General features: G+C 37.5%; 1 protein-coding gene across 1 annotated transcript in view; it reads left to right on the top strand.

Moving 5' to 3' along the window:
• The first annotated feature begins 586 nt into the window (after nucleotides 1–586).
• The window catches only part of LOC141348479 (adhesion G protein-coupled receptor F4-like), a 51,748-nt gene continuing 31,701 nt past the window's right edge, over nucleotides 587–20,633 (top strand). Inside the window, exons 1-2 of the mRNA XM_073852773.1 lie at nucleotides 587–643; nucleotides 4,388–4,534. Of these exons, the coding sequence (XP_073708874.1) occupies nucleotides 587–643; nucleotides 4,388–4,534 (204 nt within the window). The remainder of the gene's footprint in view (nucleotides 644–4,387; nucleotides 4,535–20,633) is intronic.

Genomic DNA, 20,633 nt, shown 5'->3' with positions numbered 1-20,633 from the left:
GTTAAAACTGCCTGCTTTTCTTCAGAAAAATCCTTCAGGTCCCACAAATTGTTATGAGTTGGTGCTGGACGGACGAGACGAGATACACAATTAACACTATATTTAATATATTCTTCAAGTGAACAGGCAGCAATATCCACACACGTAAACATCAACAATGAATAAAGACCGACAGAGAACTCAAGAAACAGACAGACTTATAAAGGGGAACTAATCATTAAACAGGTGATGGGGATTACTGGATAATAAGGGCTAAACCAAATGACAACAGAATGACAGGGGGAGACATTGGGAGAAACCAAGTGAACAGACATGAATGTGACATTACGCCCCCCTCCGCATAGGCTTATCCTCGCGCCGTAGACAGAAAACAAAACAGACGAGAGGAGCGACAAAACAGAACAACAGAGTCAATGATGGAGGAGGCTTTGGCGGGAGGACGCAAGAGGCCACAGAGTCCAAGGGGGCGACAAAGGTGGGAGGAGCCAGGGAGGAAACAGGAGGGACCCGGAGCAGGAGGAACAGAGCGAGACCCAGTCCACAGCCATGAAGACGACCCACGGTAGAGGCGACTGAGGGAGGAGTCATGGTGGAGGATGGGCTGACGACTCCAGGGGTCCGACTGACGGAGCAGGCGGAGCAGGTGGAGGAGGAGCCCGAGGCGGAGACAGAGAGCTGAAGATCCTGGGCGACACAGAGGATCTAAAGGGCCAAGGCGGAGCCCGAGGCTCTGGCGACTGAGGCAGAGATCCGGAGGTCCGCGGCGGAGCCGGAGCGACAGATGACTGTGGTGGAGCCGGGCGGAGGGAGGAGCCCAACGAAGCCGATGGGACGGAGCGAGGTGTAGCCAGAGGAGTAGAGTCCATAGGCGATAGCGGGACGACGAACGAACAAGGCGGAGCCGGAGGGACGAGAAAGCCCGGTGGAGCTGGTGGACCAACGGGCGATGCTGGAGATGAGGGAGTTGAGAGCCGTGGTGGAGCCGTAGGGTCGGAGGGCCGAGGTGGAGTTCTGGACTCTGAGGCTGGAGGCGGAGCTGAGGGATCCTCCAGCCATAACACCGGTGGAAACTGGCAGACATGCAGCGAGCTCACTGCACAGGTGGTGGACTGAGGGTGAGCAAGGGGACTGACAGATGACAGCGAGGATTCTGGAAGGCTGGGCGGAACCAGCGGTGACTCTGGAAGACTGGACTGGCCCAGTGGAGATTCAGGACGGCTGGATGGAACCAGCGGAGATTCAGGACGGCTGGACGGAACCAGCGGAGATTCAGGACGGCTGGATGGAACCAGCGGAGATTCAGGACGGCTGGACGGAACCAGCGGAGATTCAGGACGGCTGGACGGAACCAGCGGAGATTCAGGACGGCTGGACGGAACCAGCGGAGATTCAGGATGGCTGGATGGACCAGTGGTGAGCAGGCAGATGCTGACATAGGCAGAAGAGGGTGGGTGGGAAGTCCAGGCAGGCAAGTGGTTCATAACAATTTGAAATTTCAGTGAAGAAGTCAATCAGGTCCCCAGAGTCTTGCTCAAGCTCACCCCCAGTGGTGGTGCAGTGGGCAGGGCTCTCTACCGCCCTCTCTTGCTCCACGCAGTACTCCATCGCGGATGTAATGGCCGGCTCTCGCACCTGTTCGGAAGTGTTGAGCTCTGGCTCATCGGCGCTCTATAGTGCTGTTGCTCCGGGCTCAGGCTCTCCATCCGCGGTGAATCCGGGCTCTTACTCTGCATGTCGGGGTGATGTTTGGCTGGGCTCTGGGTCATGAGTGGGGCTGACGTCCTCCTCAATGATGCCGACAGTCCCAGACGATCCACAGGACGCCAGCACCCACTCAATGTAATCCGGCAGGCTCTCTTGAGGACCCTCCCCAGATAGCAGTGCCTTGGTGATGGTATGGAGTCCAATGTAATAGAACTTACAGAGGATGCTATCCGGAAAGTGGGAGTTTTCCGCCAGGAGGAGATAGTCACGGGTGTGGTCCTCAAGACAGCGTTCCCCATGCTTTAGGAGGATGAGGAGAACAGTAGGGTCCATTATAAAAAAATAGAAAAAAATAAAACACAGAGAAAAAATGAAAAAATAAACGCAGGGGAAGGTGCCGGGTATAAACTGTTGTCGGTCGGTCTTTCTGTTATGAGTTGGTGCTGGACGGACGAGACGAGAGACGAGATACACAATAAACACTATATTTTATATATTCTTCAAGTGAACAGGCAGGAATATCCACACACATAACAGGGGTTAAAGTTAATAAAAATCCTGAGCCGTAACTTTTTTGGGGGGGTTTAGGGGTTGGTGGACGTTCTCAAGCGTACTCCCACAACGCACCGCAAAAACGATTGTACAACCGATGAAAACCAGAAGATGGCACCCGCAGCTGAATCATCCAATCGTTAATTTTACAATGCGCTCGTCCACTGCGTAATACAGCATACAACAGGTACAAGTTCATTGTGAATTGATTCTTAAATTGTTTAACCAGGGCTTATACATAATTTCCGTGCCAGAGTTCAAGATAAATCATTTAATCTTACTACTGGAGCTGCCCAATTGAAATGATTATTAAACAGTAAACACACTATGCAAAAGCGGCAGTCCTTCTGGTGGACTTAGTGTCCGAATTCACTCACTCGTTTTCATTCACTCCTTCAAGTGAACTGAATTAGTGGACTAATGCAGGGAATAGTGAATAGGGGGCAATTTCGGATACAGCCTAAATCATGACGAGCAAGCACTTTCTTACCGCTGCTGGCATACAGTAGCTTCCTCGAGCAAATCGTGCAGAAACAAGCCCTGGGCTCTCTCAGTTTCTTGCACCAACTGCCAAAAGGCTCGCCATCTCTACTTTCTTCAATCCATGCCCAGCGCCATTTATTTTTGAGTCCTTTAACTATTGCTAGGACATCATCCCCAGGCTTCATAAACTTGTGCTCCATTTTTTTTTCTCTGACAACGCTAACGTGACATTGACGTATGGGTGTCAATCATACTGTGTTGCAAGGACCCGCCCTTCTCTGCTTCTGGCTTGTAACGTTATTTAAAGCTGCGTTCCTCTCATATGATTGGTAGGTGAAATAAATTGGCTCGAAAATATTAAACCGCATGCGCAGGCTCTAAAATATATATATTTTTTCCCTCACGGCCGCACGCCGGAGATCCGGCATGGTGCCGGAATACTTTAAGCCCTGACATAAACATCAACAATGAATAAAGACCAACAGAGAACTCAAGAAACAGACAGACTTATAAAGGGGAACTAATCATTGAACACAGGTGACGGGGATTACGGGATAATAAGAGCTAAACCAAATGAAAACAGAATGACAGGGGGAGACAATGGGAGAAACCAAGTGAACAGACATGAATGTGACACAAATTCTTTGGTTTTCCAACATTATTGTGTATTTGAACCATTTCCAACAGTGACTGTATGATTTTGAGATCCATCTTTTCACAGGACAACTGAGGGACTCATATGCAGCTATTACAGAAGGTTCAAACACTTACTTATGCTTCAGAAGGAAACACAATACATTAAGAGCTGGGTGTGAAAACTTTTGGAATTTAAAGTTCAGGGTAAATTTGACTTATTTTGTCTTCTGTGAAACGTGTAAGTATCTTCTGTAGCTTCCGAAGGGCAGTACTAAATGAAAAAATATTCAAAAGTTTTGACCCCCAGCTCTTAATGCATCGTGTTTCCTTCTGAAGCATCAGTGAGCGTCTGAACCTTCTGTAAAAGTTGCATATGAGTCTCTCATTTGTCCTCAGTGTGAAAAGATGGATTTTAAAATCATACAGTCATTGCTGCAAAGGGTTCAAATACACCAAAATTCTGAAAAACCAAAGAATTTGTGGGACCTGAAGGATTTTTCTGAAAAAAAAAAAAACAGCAGGCAGTTGAACTGTTGAGGACAAACAAGTGACTCACAAACAACTATCACTATACAAAAAAACAGCTGTGGATCATTCAGGTAACAACATATCATTACGAATCAAGTGTATGTAAACTTTTGAGCAGGGTCATTTTTTATAAATTAAACTATTATTTTTTCTTGTATATGTAAATGTCAGTACTAAATAAATAATAACATGCATTGTGTGTGATCCCTCTTGTTTTGTTACAATAATTAACATTCTGCAGATTCTGCAAGGTGTATATAAACTTTTGACCTTAACTGTTTGTGGCTTTAAGTTCATGTTTGTGGAGACGTGTACATTTTAATAAACAGTTTCCCTTAGAGTAAATCCTTTTATCTACCAATCTCAGGTAAGCCTATCAGATGTATGATAACTATCTGACATGAAACCTTTGTTGCTGATATGTAAAAAGTAACAGTGTCCTTCCTTGTTCCTATACTTGTGTCTGGACCTCTGTGGCCTGCAGCCCAATTTTGACTATATGTTGCACATTCTCAACCCAGAAGATCTCCATGTTACAGAGGAGATCCTGATGGTGGAGGACAAGCTGGACCACTTGTTCAAGATCACTTATTCGGTGAAGATTCAAGAAGATTCAAAATCTAAAGACAGGGTGCAAAACTCAAGCTGTGTTGAAAATCACACATTGTACCCTCATTCATTATTCCCTACATTAGTCCACTACTGTCGTTCAGTATAAGGAGTGAATGAAAACAGAAAAGTGAAATCAGATACTGAGTGTGCCGGAATGGCTGCTGCTTTTGCATAGTTTTTGCTTTCTGTTTAATAGAGGGTTACATCACGATTTGGTCAGTTACCTGGATGCACGGCCATATTGGAGTTACTCAGATGTAAACGACAGCATTGATTGCACAGTTAATGTACTACTGAATATGTTGTTCAGCCAATTTATGCTGTTTAAACCATGGGAAAAACATGTGAAAGCTTCTAAATCATATAGAGAAGGTATGTAATATGGGTATGTATGTATGTATGTTGTCAAGATTCTTGCCCTGGAAATCCTGGTTCAGTTTGGCCAACCACAAACGTCTTTTGTTCCTCCAGTTTTTTGCACTCTCCTTAATTTTTTGTTATAACTTTTGGTAGTGTACAGTACTCCGAATGTTTTTCCTGGTCTGACCGATTAGTACAGCCCAACACATGACAAAAAGTGACTATTTTCAGCAGCAATTATCAACAAAATTTTCATGCGCCATGAAAACACTCTTGAAATTTAGCAAACTGGCAGCTCCAGTAGTAATGCAAAGATTTATCAGGGAAACCAACATTTAATAAACGTAATTAAACTATTTAATATTCATTTAAAAAGAAATGTATAGCTGTATGATATTGCTGTACCCACATTAGACCAGCCCTTAAAGGGATAGTTCACCCAAAAATGAAAATTTGATTTTTATCTGCTTACCCCCAGGGCATCCAGGATGTGAGTGACTTTGTTTCCTCAGAAAAACACAAACAAAGATTTTTTAACAAAAAACGGTGCAGTCTACCAGCCATATAATGGACGTGGATGGGCACCAAACCTTTAAAAATAAACAAAAACATGCACAGACAAATCCAAGTTACACCCTGCGACTTGTGACGATACATTGATGTCCTAAGACACGAAACGATCGGTTTTTGAGAGAAACTGAACAGTATTTATATCATTTTTTACCTTTGATTCACAGCCACGTCTATCTGTCATGAGCACGAGATCAGCATCAGGCACGTTGCATGTGCAAGCACTCTGGTGTAGAATACGCAAACGCCGTATGGGGGAAATCAGTGAAAAGTCCCTGATGAGTTTGTGCACACAAACGTAGTCTTTTAGCTTAAAATCGGTTTAAACAATCAGGATAAGCGCAAGTAATTACCATTTTGAATAGCCGCTATACCCACAATCTCTGTGCACTGTGTAAACAATGAGTGTTGTATACATGCGACAGATCGTTTAAGGCATTTGCGTATTCTACGCCAGAGCACATTCACATGTCACGAGCCGGATGATGAGCTCGTGCTCAGGAGAGATGGACGTGGCTGATACTGTTCAATTTCTCACAAAAAAAAACGATCGTTTCGTGTCTTAGGACATCAATGTATCGTCACGAGTCGCAGAGTGTAATTTGGATTTGTCTGTGCATGTTTTTGTTTTCTTTTAAAGGTTTGGTGCCCATCTACTGCCATTATATGGCTTCGAAACTGCACCGGTTTTCATTAAAAATTAAAACAAAGCCACCTACATATTGGATGCCCTGGGGGTAAGCAGATAAACATCAAATTTTCATTTTTGGGTGAACTATCCCTTTAATTGTTTCACTCTTTGTTATATTGCAGCCATTTGCTGTAATCATTTAAGTTCATTTTTTTTCCTCATTAATGTACACACAGCACCCCACATCCATTTCTTCTTATCATCCTTGAGATGGTTCTACACCTTCATTTGAGTCCAGCTGTGTTTGATCATACTGATTGGACTTGATTAGGAAAGCCACACATCTGTTTAGACCTTACAGTTCACAGTGCATGTCAGAGCAAATGAGAATCATGAGGTCAAAGTAACCACATGAAGAGCTCAGAGAAAGAATTGTGGCAAGGCACAGATCTGGTCAAGGTTACAAAAAAAAAATTATACTGCACTTAAGGTTCCTAAGAGCACAGTGGCCTCCATAATCCTTAAATGGAAGACATTTGGGACAACCAGAACCCTTCCTAGAGCTGGCTGTCTGGCCAAACTGAGCTATCGGAGGAAAAGAGCCTTGGTGAGAGAGGTAAAGAAGAACCCAAAGATCACTGTGGCTGAGCTCCAGAGATGCAGTCGGGAGATGGGAGAAAGTTGTAGAAAGTCAACCATCACTGCAGCCCTCCACCATCCGGGGCTTTATGGCAGAGTGGCCCGATGGAAGCCTTTCCTCAGTGCAAGACACATGAAAGCCCACATGGAGTTTGCTAAAAGACACCTCAAGGACTCCAAGATGGTGAGAAATAAGTTTCTCTGGTCTGCTGAGACCAAGATAGAACTTTTTGGCCTTAATTCTAAATGGTATGTGTGGAGAAAACTAGGCACTGCTCATCGCCTGTCCAATACAGTCCCAACAGTTGCATCTTTCCCAAAAAGACTCATGGCTGTATTAGATCAAAAGGGTGCTTCTACTAAATACTGAGCAAAGGGTCTGAATACTAAGAACCATGTGATATTTCAGCTTTTCTTTTTTAATAAATCTGCAAAAATGTCAACAATTCTGTGTTTTTCTGTCAATATGGGATGCTGTGTGAACATTAATGAGGAAAAAAAATGAAATGAAATTATTTCAGCAAATGGCTGCAATATAACAAAGAGTGAAACATTTAAGGGGGTCTGAATACTTTCCGTACCCATTGTAGGTATTTTCTAGACACTGAGTGTACATTGGCTGTACACTTGTTATTGCAGTGGATTGGTTGTCCTTAAAATAGTGCCTCATAGGGCACAATAATGCCTCAAATAGGGCCACAGTTCCAACCCTGTTACAACACATATACCATGTAATTGTATGAAGTCAAATAAGCCTGAAGGACCTGATTAGCTGGATCAGATGCACATGCTTTCTTAGATCTCTACAAATCTTGCTACTATCAGCTCCAGAAATCATGTGACGGGCACAAAAATTGGCGCTTTGTTCCATTGTGACATGCTCAGATAGGAGTTTATCTGCAATCAAAAGCCGCTCCTTGTACTGAAATTCACACAGCGTGGATGAAGCAGTCTCCTGATTCCTTTCTTCCTTCCTTCCTTTCTACTTTCTGTTTCTATTTTGCGTTTTACTGCTTATGTATTTATTCATGTTCAATGTCAATGTTTTTTTTAATGTATTTAGCTAATAACTGTTGTTAGAGCATTGTCATTTTTTACTACAAATTCACACATCAATCAAATGCTATTGTTACAACCAGAAGAACCCTTATCCAGTATTGTTTAGAACAGGGGGACAAGACTGTTCCTGGAGGGCCACAGTCCTGCAGAGTTTAGCTCCAACCCTAGCACTGAACATAAACAATGCCACTGAACCAAACGAAACTTGCATATTTTGCTGATTACTGCTGTTGAAATTGAACAACTATTGTCATGTTTTGGCCTGTACTAAACGGTCGGAAAGGGGAAAAAAAATGGAGTACTACAGACCGTCAAAAGTTATAACAAATCAAGGTGAAGAGTGCAAAAAAATGTCTGAGGAACAAAAGGCGTTTGTGGTTGGTCAAGTTGAACCAGGATTTCCAGGGCAAGAATCTTGACAACATTTGTGATAGTTCTTATTATTTCCAGTTAGGTAGGTGAAATATTAGGCTAATATCTTAATTAACACTGCTTGTATGTATCTTTACCACCTAGTAACTTTAGTTTGTCAAAATATTGCGTCCTTTATTTGATGTAGCAGCTTCCAAGTTTTTTTCCGTGGTTTAGAAGGCATAAATTAGCAAAACTACATATTCAGTACATTAACCCTGCATTCCATGCTGTTGTTTACATCTGAGTATCATCAATATGACTGCGCATCTAGGCAACTGACTAAACTGTAAGGGCACGAGAATTGACATGCCCTTCAAGATGGCTGAGTTTGATCATAAATGAGGAAGCATATCAAGAAGCACCCTGGTTGTACACTCATTGTTGCAATGCAATATGGGATTGGCATTGAACGAGTGCACTCGATAACGTCCACAATTGATTCAGACAACACTACAAATGGTTGTCCCCTCAAACAGTGCCTTAAGGGTATAGTGGGCCATTTTTGGACACAGCCACTAGAATGTTCTGGGGAAGTATGTTTTGAGAGGACTTTGACACCTCTGATTTAGAACAGGGGTGCCCAAATTTTCAGTCATGGAGGGCAGTCCTGCAGAGTTTAGATCCATTTTGCTTTAACACACCTGAATATTCTAGTATGCCTACTAAGGGCTTGATTGGCTGGTGGATTGCTGGACCGGGTTTGGGCACCCATGGTTTAATGGAACCATTAAAAACAGGGGGTTCTCAACTCTTGCTCTCATGGTCCACTTTCCTGAAGAGTTTAACTTCAGTCCTACTTAAACACACCTGAACAAGCAAATCAAGGTCTTCGGGAGAGCTAGAAAGTTACAGGCAGGTGAGTTTGACCAAGGCTGGAGCTAAACTCTGCAGGAAGGAGTTAAGAACCTCTAAAAGTTTAGAACCTTGTTCTTACTGTACAAATAATACATAAAATGGCAACATATCAGTTAATTTAAGTGGCTAGTTTTAACATTCTCCCTCAGAGTAAATCATTTTATCCAGTCATCTCAAAACATGTTTTTCGGGTAATTGTTTTTTCCAGCATTGTTATCAAGATGATGACTGTCTCATATGTGTAAGCCTTGTTGCTGATATGTTGCAGATATAACACTGTCCTTCTCATTCTTTTAATTAAATTCATTCATTTTTTTATTTTGCACTCCTAATTACGATGGTCATAAGCTACATATTACACATAATGTAGCTCGCATAAAGTAGCTACCTTATGAAAACTATATACCTGCCTGCTGTATCAGATTCTTGAATCTTCACTTGTTTCCTTAACAACCCGGAAAAAAAAAATCCTGACACAGGAATGCAATCAGTCAGGAACTGAATCACTTGCCGTTTTCTTCGCTTGTCACTTGTCTTTCTCACGTTCCATTTACAGCCATCCTCTTATCAAAACACACTAGAATTTTTAATTAGATATTAAGGAGCTTGAAAATTAAGCATAAAGAATGTTTGTAAGTGTATGATTCCAATCAGTCATGCGTTCTGTAGGTGGATCATTTCACAAGGAAACAAACATTTTTCTTCAGACAGATTTGATAGTTCAGGGCATCATATCAGCATACATTTTCCCCCTAGGAGCAAGGTAAGAATGCTTCTTTTTTTATATTCCTTATATGTCACTATACACACGTGGACAAATTTGTTGGTACCCTTCCGTCAATGAAAGAAAAACTCACAATGGTCAGAGAAAAAAAACTTTAATATGACAAAAGTAATAATAAATAAAATTCTATGTATGTTAACCAATGAAAGTCAGACATTGCTTTTCAACCATGCTTCAATGGAATTATTAAAAAAAATAAACTCATGAAACAGGCCTAATGAAAAATGATGGTACCCCTAGAAAATACTGAACATAATGTGACCAAAGGGACATGTTAATTCAAGGTGTGTCCACTAATTAGCATCAGAAAAAGTTGCACATATTATTCAGAAATTTAAGATCCATAGGACTGTAGCCAACATCCCTGGACGTGGCCGCAGGAGGAAAATTGATGACAAATCAAAGAGACGGATAATCCAAATGGTAGAAAAAGAACCCCAGAAAGACTTCTAAAGAGATCCAAGGTGAACTTCATGCTCAAGGAACATCAGTGTCAGATCGCATCATTCGTCGTTGTTTGAGCCAAAGTGGACTACATGGGAGACACCATTGTTGAAAACAAATCATAAAAAAGCCAGACTGGAATATGCCAAACTACATGTTGACAAGCCACAAAGCTTCTGGGAAAATGTCCTATGGACAGATGAGGCAAAAATGGAACTTTTTGCCAAGGCACATCAGCTCTATGTTTACAGAGGGAAAAAATGAAGCATATCAAGAAAAGAACACTGTCCCTACTGTGAAACATGGAGGAGGCTCTGTTATGTTCTGGGGCTGCTTTGCTGCATCTGGCAGCATTGAATCTGTGCAGGGTACAATGAAATCTCAAGACTATCAAGGGATTTTAGAGAGAAAAGTGCTGGACAGTGTCAGAAAGCTTGGACTCAGTCACAGGTCATGGGTCTTGCAACAGGACAATGACCCGAAACACAGCTAAAAACACCCAAGAATAATAAAGAGGAAAACATTGGACTATTGTGAAGTGGCCTTCTATGGGCCCTGACCTCAATCCTATTGAGCTTCTTTGGAAGGAGCTGAAACATGCCGTCTGGAGAAGGCACCCTTCAAACCGGAAACCACTGGAGCAGTTTGCTCATGAGGAGTGGGCTAAAATACCTGCTGAGAGGTGCAGAAGTCTCATTGACAGTTACAGGAATCGTTTGATTGCAGTGATTGCCTCAAAAGGTTGTGCAACAAAATATTAAGTTAGGGGTACCATCATTTTTGTCTAGGCGTGTTCCATGAGTTTATTTTTTTTTAAATAATTCTGTTAAAGCATGGTTGAAAAGCAATGCCTGACTTTCATTCGTTAACATTCATAGAATTTTAATTTATTATTACTTTTGTCAGATTAAAGTTATTACTGTGACCATTGTGAGTTTTTTTTTTATTATTATCCCTCAATGTTTTTTTTTATCAAATTGGAAATATGAGTTTTTTAAAGCCGCAGCATATAACTTTGTATGTGAAATTAACAAAAATCAGTTATTGAGCAAGTAGATGAGATATCAGAGTTTGCTTACGTCAACAGCTACTATGGGCTGTGTGGGTGTAATCACTGATCTATCAGTGGGTGTAACATTTGTAGCTTGTTCTTACAGCACTTGCTTAGAACGTAAACTTGTGATCATGAAGATTGTGTTCATATGTAAAGTTCTAAACGGCAATCAGTATTAACATATGTGAAATCACCTGCTGTCAAACCAGGTAACCTCTAATTGTGGAGAGCTAGTCAAAGAGACAAAAGCAAAAAAAAAAAAGCTGAAGTGATTAGAATTTAACTACAAGATCTGAAGAAAAAAAACTGATGCAGTTGCAGAGTTGTCTAACTTTTTCATCATTCAGGTAGGAATCAAGATTATTTTTGTTTAATTATTTTTGTTTAGTTTTTTCCCCATTTTGTGAGGTAAATTACACTTATTTTCTGTATCTGATCTTGAGCAATCTTTAAAATCTTTTTTAAACATTTATGTTATCATTTGGTCAGAACAAACGCGTCACTTATGTTACTTGTTTAGATGACATTTGTCTATAGGACACATGTGAGTGTAAAATGACATTTCCTCTCTAAAGTGGTAAGAAACTAAATAAGAATCTAATTTGAGTATTAATGAGTAAATGAGTCATTAATTAATTTGATTCGTACTTTATTCAGTAAATGGTTGATTTTGTGACCTGCGTCATGTTTGTCAAAGTACATACATAATAGCAATGAGGCAATAATAATTAGTTCAAATAAAGAATCAAAAGCAAGAATTCTCATGGTTTTAGTGGACAAAAGTGTTGAAATACATAATGTATCATAAACAATAGAGCCAATGGACATTAAGCATTTCAACAAAGGCCTGAAGAGGACGCCAATGTTTTTACAATTCATTGTGCGATCTAAAATTTGTCTTTTTGTCTAAACAACATTTAAATAAAATGTCCACTTAATCTTTAATATTTGGCCATATCTTTATGAAGGTAAGACAGTAGCAAAACTCAAAATCTGAATGTGAGAACTTCATATTAATATTCGTATTTGTAAGTGGAAATTTGCACTCACAGCGCTGATCTGAAAAGCTGAATCTTTCGATTTGCACACACAGACAATGATCATTGTAATGTGGTTGTGTGCACAAACTACCAACACACATTTATGTTCAAACAACATGTAAAAGTTAGTTTTGCACCCGATGACCCCTTTTAAAAAACGTAAAAATAATAAAAACATTATGTCGCAACTCTGGTACAGTGACTCGGCAATATGCAATATACACTTTAGGACATACATATGAACGATTGTAAAATTATTTGTCTACCAGATTTTAAAATTGAATGACAAGAGGAATGCAGTGTAAAATTCTGTAAAAGATAAGGGTATTCAGAGAAAATTATTTCCAGTGTTTTAGAAATAACTGATACATATGCTTAAAAAAGTGTTTCTTTCTACACTGCAAGTTGCACCGGCTGACGTTATTCATCGGTCAGGCATCGGCCAATAAAATGTCTTCATTCCCCCCCTAGCCCTGCCCCTGACTCTGCTCTCTCAAGTCTGTATGTTCAAGTGCACGAGTGAGTTTTGCTACAGAATATCACAAAAGGAGTAGCAAAAGTCAAAGCGCTAGGATTTGAAGTTGTACTCCCAACTGAGAGGTTGTATGTGCCGATATGAGGTTGTACAGAAAAACTGAAGTAAAGTACGAAAGCAAATATGTCGTACACACTTGTGTCTGTCATTTTGTTTATGTGAATGTCATTTTACACATTTGTAACTATTAATTTGCAACTTCAAATTCAAAACATGGGTGTTTTGATCATTGTCTGTGTGCAAATCGAAAGATTCAGCTTTTCAGATCAGAGCTGTGAGTGCAAATTTCCACTTACAAATACGAATCTTAATATGATTAGTTTAGATTTCGATCAACAAGCTCTTGAGTTTTGCTACTGTTTTACCTTTACCACAGGAATGATATAGCCACAGTAATTTTATAAAAATAACAACATATTTATTTAACTGTGTCCATAAATTCACAATAATGCGTAATAAAAATTATGATTACATGAGTTTAATATATAATGTAGTCTTTAAAAACAGTCCAATAATGCGTTGAATGGATTCTGGTCCGTGAAATGTGCGCGTCACTTCCGGTGTTTTGCCTTGGGCAAAATGAAATCCAAGATTTTTAAAAATCTAATAGTTAATTAGAATTGAGGAATATATATTTTGCCTGTTTATGACAACTATTGGTTATTATGTTTTACAGAGAAATCCAGGATGTCTGGATAAATGAAAGAAAATCCACATTCAGAAGAAAGCTATTTGAAGTAATTTACCTTCAACGTGAAACATGGCCAGTGAAGGTACTAACACTACATTTACATTTGTCAGAAAGTCTGCGGTATATTTTAAGCATTATCAATATAAGAAGATATTTGATATTATTATTTTTTTGGAAGTTTATAAAGAAGGCTCTGATCGCTTTACCTGTTTAATAAATCATTAGCTAATGATTTGAAAACATGTCTTACGTTACAACTTGTTGAGGCACATGATGACTATTAAATCATTTTTCAGTAGTATGTCATTATAGTTATGGTTTTTGACATCCACACTAACATTTGTGTGGTCTATGGGACAGTGGCACAGTGAATGTAATATCAGAAAATGTGTTTGAAGATTAAGCAAATTGAGCTGATGAGACTGATTTAGTTTGTTTAACAATGAGTACAATTTATTTTTCAATTTCAGGGAAAATATTAAAATACCTGGTAGGAATCTTCATGGTTATCTTGCTGACCCATGTGTGTGTTGTCGAAATCATAAATATTTCAGGAGTAAGTATGGATTGTAAGGTACCTTTATCATACAGCAATCAAAATCATAAAATAATTGGATGATGAACATTGTTGTGTTTTTTTAATTATATCATATCTATAATTATTAAAAGATTATTATAATGTATAAGGTATGCAGTATGCAACATTGGCCCCTAAAACCCTGTTGGGTCATCATAAATGTTTTTTATGTGAAAAAAATATTTTTTTGGAATTGGTGACTTTTGTTTAGATGTTGCTAACATTTTTATATTAATCCAGTTTAGCTTCACAGATTGGTCAGCGCATCATATAAGACGAAGAAGTGCAGGTCTGATTCACAGTTTTGTCCTCTAAATACAATAAAATATAGATCCATTATTTTAACCGACCATTTGTTAAGAGAAAGTTGCTTGTTGTTGTTTATTTAAAGGCCTACTCTTGCATACTTGATTATTAAAATCACTTTTTTTTTTCATATATACAGATCCAGACAATTACAGACATTTGAACCTTGTCAGCAGCCATGCTTTTATTATTTATTTCAGATACTGAATGCGTCAACTCATCGTTGGTGTGTGGGCCGAATGCTAACTGTTCCAATTACAACGGAAGCTATTCATGCTTTTGTTGGGAAGGATATGACGTTACAAATTTGTATGAAACTATTAATAGCAGTAACCCATGCATAGGTGTGATTCATTTATTCACTTTTTTTGTTGTTGTTAATTTGTTAAAAAGTGTCAACTGTCAACATCTTTTTTAATGACATCTTTCTTCTAACTAAAAATATTTAAATAGAGATATTGTTCTAAAATGTGTTATTCTCTTTCCAGACATAAATGAATGTCTGTTCAGTCCATCTGTATGTGGTCCAAATGCCAACTGCACAAATGAAATAGGAAGTTACAATTGCTCATGTCTGGATGGATTCACTGCAACAAACTCAAGTCTCCTCATCAGCATCAATAACACATGTACAGGTAAAATTTTATATTCAGATATTTGTAAAACTAGAAAGTTTTGCTCATGCCTGTTATTGTAAACTCTGGAATGAATAAAGATTAAAAAAAATAATAATAATATGTATATATATTATCTCTTCCTGTGATAAAGATATGAATGAATGTCTTAAGACACCAGAGTTCTGTGGTCCAAACTCTCATTGCACCAACTCAGTTGGGAGTTACAGCTGTTCCTGCTTGAGCGGATTTACTGTTACAAATAGCAATGAACCAGTCAGCACCAGTAACCCATGCAATGGTGAGAATGTAGAAAATATATAACATGTATATATAACACATGTAGAATTAGGTGGTAGCTTTACATATGTTTAATCTGATTTTCAGTAATAACCTAGACTTATTTTTCTTTTTTGTTATAATTGACAGCTGAATTTCTGAACAGTCAGTTTCTGTTTGTCCTACATGATTTAAAGCTGAAATGCTTTATGGATGCTGTCAGACTGAACATTTTAATCCTGTCAGAACCATGTTTTTATCATTTGTTTTATTACAGATATAAATGAATGTCTAAACTCCTCGTTGGTGTGTGGGCCGAATGCTAACTGTTCCAATTACAACGGAAGCTATTCATGTTTTTGTTGGGAAGGATATGATGTTACAAATTTGTATGACACTATTAATAGCAGTAACCCATGCATAGGTGTGATTCATTTATTCACTTTTTTTGTTGTTGTTAATTTGTTAAAAAGTGTCAACTGTCAACATCTTTTTTAATGACATCTTTCTTCTAACTAAAAATATTTAAATAGAGATATTGTTCTAAAATGTGTTATTCTCTTTCCAGACATAAATGAATGTCTGTTCAGTCCATCTGTATGTGGTCCAAATGCCAACTGCACAAATGAAATTGGAAGTTACAATTGCTCATGTCTGGATGGATTCACTGCAACAAACTCAAGTCTCCTCATCAGCATCAATAACACATGTACAGGTAAAATTTTATATTCAGATATTTGTAAAACTAGAAAGTTTTGCTCATGCCTGTTATTGTAAACTCTGGAATGAATAAAGATTAAAAAAAATATATATATATGTATATATATATATTATCTCTTCCTGTGATAAAGATATGAATGAATGTCTTAAGACACCAGAGTTCTGTGGTCCAAACTCTCATTGCACCAACTCAGTTGGGAGTTACAGCTGTTCCTGCTTGAGTGGATTTACTGTAACAAATAGCAGTGAACCAGTCAGCACCAGTAACCCATGCAATGGTGAGAATGTAGAAAATATATAACATGTATATATAACACATGTAGAATTAGGTGGTAGCTTTACATATGTTTAATCTGAACTTCAGTAATAACCTAGACTTATTTTTCTTTTTTGTTATAATTGACAGCTGAATTTCTGAACAGTCAGTTTCTGTTTGTCCTACATGATTTAAAGCTGAAATGCTTTATGGATGCTGTCAGACTAGACATTTTAATCCTGTCAGAAGAACCATGTTTTTATCATTTGTTTTATTACAGATATAAATGAATGTCTCAACTCTTCGTTGGTGTGTGGGCCGAATGCTAACTGTTCCAATTACAACGGAAGCTATTCATGCTCTTGTTGGGAAGGATATGATGTTACAAAGATGAATGAAACTATTAATAGCAGTAACCCATGCATAGGTGTGAATTATTTCTTTTTGCATCATCATGTTTTCCAGATATTAAAACATCTTTTTTTCCAATTATATTTTATTTATATTTTAAATTTAATTAGAACTTTATTTTAGTGTTGGGATATTATTCTAAAATGTGTTATTCCCTTCCAGATGTAAATGAATGTCTGCTCAGTCCATCTGTATGTGGTCTAAATGCCAAATGCACAAATAATATTGGAAGTTTCAATTGCTCATGTTTTAATGGATTCACTGCAACAAACTCAAGTCTCCTTATCAGCATCAATAACACATGTACAGGTAAAATTTTATTTTCAGATATCTGTAAAAACTGGAAAGTTTTGCTCATACCTGTTATTGTAAATTCAGGTTTAAATTTACATATTTAATATATATATATACTGTATATATAGTAATTTTGTTTTTCATCTCTTCCTATAATAAAGATACAAATGAATGTCTTCAGACATTAGAGTTCTGTGGTCCAAACTCTCAATGCAACAACTCAAATGGGAGTTACAGCTGTTCCTGCTTGAGTGGATTTACTGTAACAAATAGCAGTGAACCAGTCAGCACCAGTAACCCATGCAATGGTGAGTATGTAGAAAATATATAACATGTATATATAAAACATGTAAAATTAGGTGGTAGCTTTACTTATTTTTAATCTGAATTTCAATAATAACCTAGAATTATTTTTCTTTTTTGTTATAATTGACAGCTGAATTTCTGAACAGTCAGTTTCTGTTTGTCCTACATGATTCAAAGCTGACATGATTTATGGATGCTGTCAGACTGAACATTTTAATCCTGTCAGTACCATGTTTTTATCATTTGTTTTATTACAGATATAAATGAATGTCTCAACTCTTCGTTGGTGTGTGGGCCGAATGCAAACTGTTTCAATTACAACGGAAGCTATTCATGCTCTTGTTGGGAAGGATATGATGTTACAAAGACGAATGAAACTATTAATAGCAGTAACCCATGCATAGGTGTGATTTATTTCTTTGCATCATCCTGTTTTTCAGAAATTAAAACATCTTTTTTTCCAATTATATTTTATTTCTTATTAGAGCTTTATTTTAGTGTTGAGATATTATTCTAAAATGTGTTATTCCCTTCCAGATATAAATGAATGTCTGTTCAGTCCATCTGTTTGTGGACCAAATGCCAACTGCAAAAATAATATAGGAAGTTTCAGTTGCTCATGTTTTAATGGATTCACTGCAACAAACCCAAGTTTCCTCATCAGCACCAATAACACATGTACAGGTAAAATTTTGTTTTCAGATATTTGTAAAAACTGGATATTTTTGCTCATGCCTGTTATTGTAAATTCAGGAATAATTATATATTTTTAATATATATATATATAGTAATTTTGTTTTTCATCTCTTCCTATAATAAAGATGTGAATGAATGTTCTAAGACATTAGAGTTCTGTGGTCCAAACTCTTATTGCACCAACTCAGTTGGGAGTTACAGCTGTTCCTGCTTGAGTGGATTTACTGTAACAAATAGCAGTGAACCAGTCAGCACCAGTAACCCATGCAATGGTGAGAATGTAGAAAATATATAACACATAACACATGTAGAAGTAGGTTGAAGCTTCACATGTGTACTTTGAATCTGAACTACAACAATAATCTATATTTATTTTTTTGTTATTATTGTAATTGACAACTGAATTTCTCTAAAGTCAGTTTCTATCCTACATGATTCAAAGCTGAAATGCTTTATTGATGCTCTCAGACTGGACATTTTACTCTTGTCAGTACCATGTTTTTATAATTTGTTTTATTCCAGATATTAATGAATGTCTCAACTCCTCGTTGGTGTGTGGGCCGAATGCTAACTGTTCTAATTACAATGGAAGCTATTCATGCTCTTGTTGGGAAGGATATGATGTTACAAATATGAATGAAACTATTAATAGCAGCAACCCATGCATAGGTGTGATTCAATTATTTGCATAATTATGTTTGTCATTTCATTTGTTAAAAAGTGTCAACATCTTTCCATTTTTCCATTTACATTTTTCTTCTAATTACAAAAGTATTTAAATATTAAGATATTGTTCTAAAATGTGTTACTTCTTTTTCAGATATAAATGAATGTCTGTTCAGTCCATCTTTATGTGGACCAAATGCCAGCTGCAGAAATGAAATAGGAAGTTACAATTGCTCATGTCTGGATGGATTCACTGCAACAAACTCAAGTCTCCTCATCAACATCAGTAACACATGTACAGGTAAAAGTTCATATTCAGATATTTGTAAAAACTGGAAAGTTTTGCCCATGCCTGTTATTGTAAATTCAGGAATACATAAAGATTAAAAATAAGCAAATGAAATATAAAAATATAAATACAAAATATGTATTTTCTTAATGATCACTAATATCATTCATAGAAAATGGCAAAATTTCTGCAGAAATAAATACACCCTAGATTTAATTTAAAAAAAAAGTGTAATACTCTAGGGCTTTATATGTCTCCCATAACAGTATACTGCTGTGACCTTTGGCACTGAGTGTGCAGGTTCATCAAAAAATTGTCTTATCTGTCCTGCTTAACTCCTGGAGGATGACCTCCTTAAATGCCCTGGTCTTTAATGGGGAGTGTTGCTCAGCTCGTCTCTACAGAATCCCCCATAGTTGCTCAAGAATTTTAAGACTGAGTGAAATACTGAAGGATTTTCACCATGGTAGAATAAATATCTCTATCTCCATACATTTTTTGATGCTGTTTGATCGGTTTCTTCTGCTCCTTTTCTAGCAAAAACACGCTCATCACTAAATTAAAGCTTAAAGTAAAGACCTAATTATTTAAGAGGCCTTTCCACAAGTCCATTGTTTTTGAATTCCTGTTACTTTATTTTCACACGTAAAATATTAAGTTAGTATTTATTTATTTATTTATTTTCACACTTAAAACATTAAGTTAGTATTCCTCTCTTAAATTAGTATTCCTGCTCTTTTCCTAGCAAAAACTCGCTTATCACTAAATGGAAGCTTAAAGACCCAATTATTTAAGGGGCCTTTCCACAAGTCCATTGTTTTTGAATTTCTATGTTACTTTATTTTTACACTTAAAACACTAAGTTAGTATTCCTCTTATATAATAAATCTTATAAATCTCCTGACAGTTCTCTTTCAAGTGGTTTCATTGTTATCTGCATTAAGTCTGAGAATAATTCAGTGAGCTGTTTAACACTTTTTATCATCAAGAAATTACTTGATCAAAACTTACCTGAAAGTTACACTAGAATTTTTTTGTTGTTGTTTTATTTAGTAACTTTCAAGAGGGTGTATTCATTTTTGCAACTAACATTTTATCAATTTGATAGGAAAACTGCATTTTCCTGAACAATTATAACATTCTTTTTGGTAACTGATCAAAGAGAGTTGCTGGAATATTATATCTCTAAAGAACCCTAACATGTCTTCTAAGTAAAAAGCAAGTGCTAAATTTGTTAAGTTTCAGAGGGACTGTACTCTGAGTATTCGGCCCTTGTAAAAGAGTTCTCCTTCTATAACTAGACAGATAACTCCTTCCACAGTGACATTGAACTGAAGCATAGATTTATTTTGACCACCACTTCAAATACAAGTGGAACAGAGTAAAACTTATACAATAATAATGTAGATGTATGTAGCACTGTTCTAAAAATAATCTCTATAAACATAGTTTATCACGAGTAACGTCACCAAAACTAAACATAAGAAGGACAAAAAGTACTTGCAAACATTTTAGTACTGTAGGGTTGTTACATTTTAAATTTAGCTCCAAGGGAATTGATTATGATTCAAAAGGGAATTTGAACAGAGTCGCTGTTTTACGGCTGTTCAGAGTCGTCGCGTGATTCA

Source organism: Garra rufa, chromosome 13 (assembly GCF_049309525.1).
Source record: "Garra rufa chromosome 13, GarRuf1.0, whole genome shotgun sequence".
Taxonomy (NCBI): domain Eukaryota; kingdom Metazoa; phylum Chordata; class Actinopteri; order Cypriniformes; family Cyprinidae; genus Garra; species Garra rufa.
The sequence above is the reverse complement of the archived record's forward strand: the minus strand, read 5'-3'. Positions and strand labels throughout refer to the sequence as shown.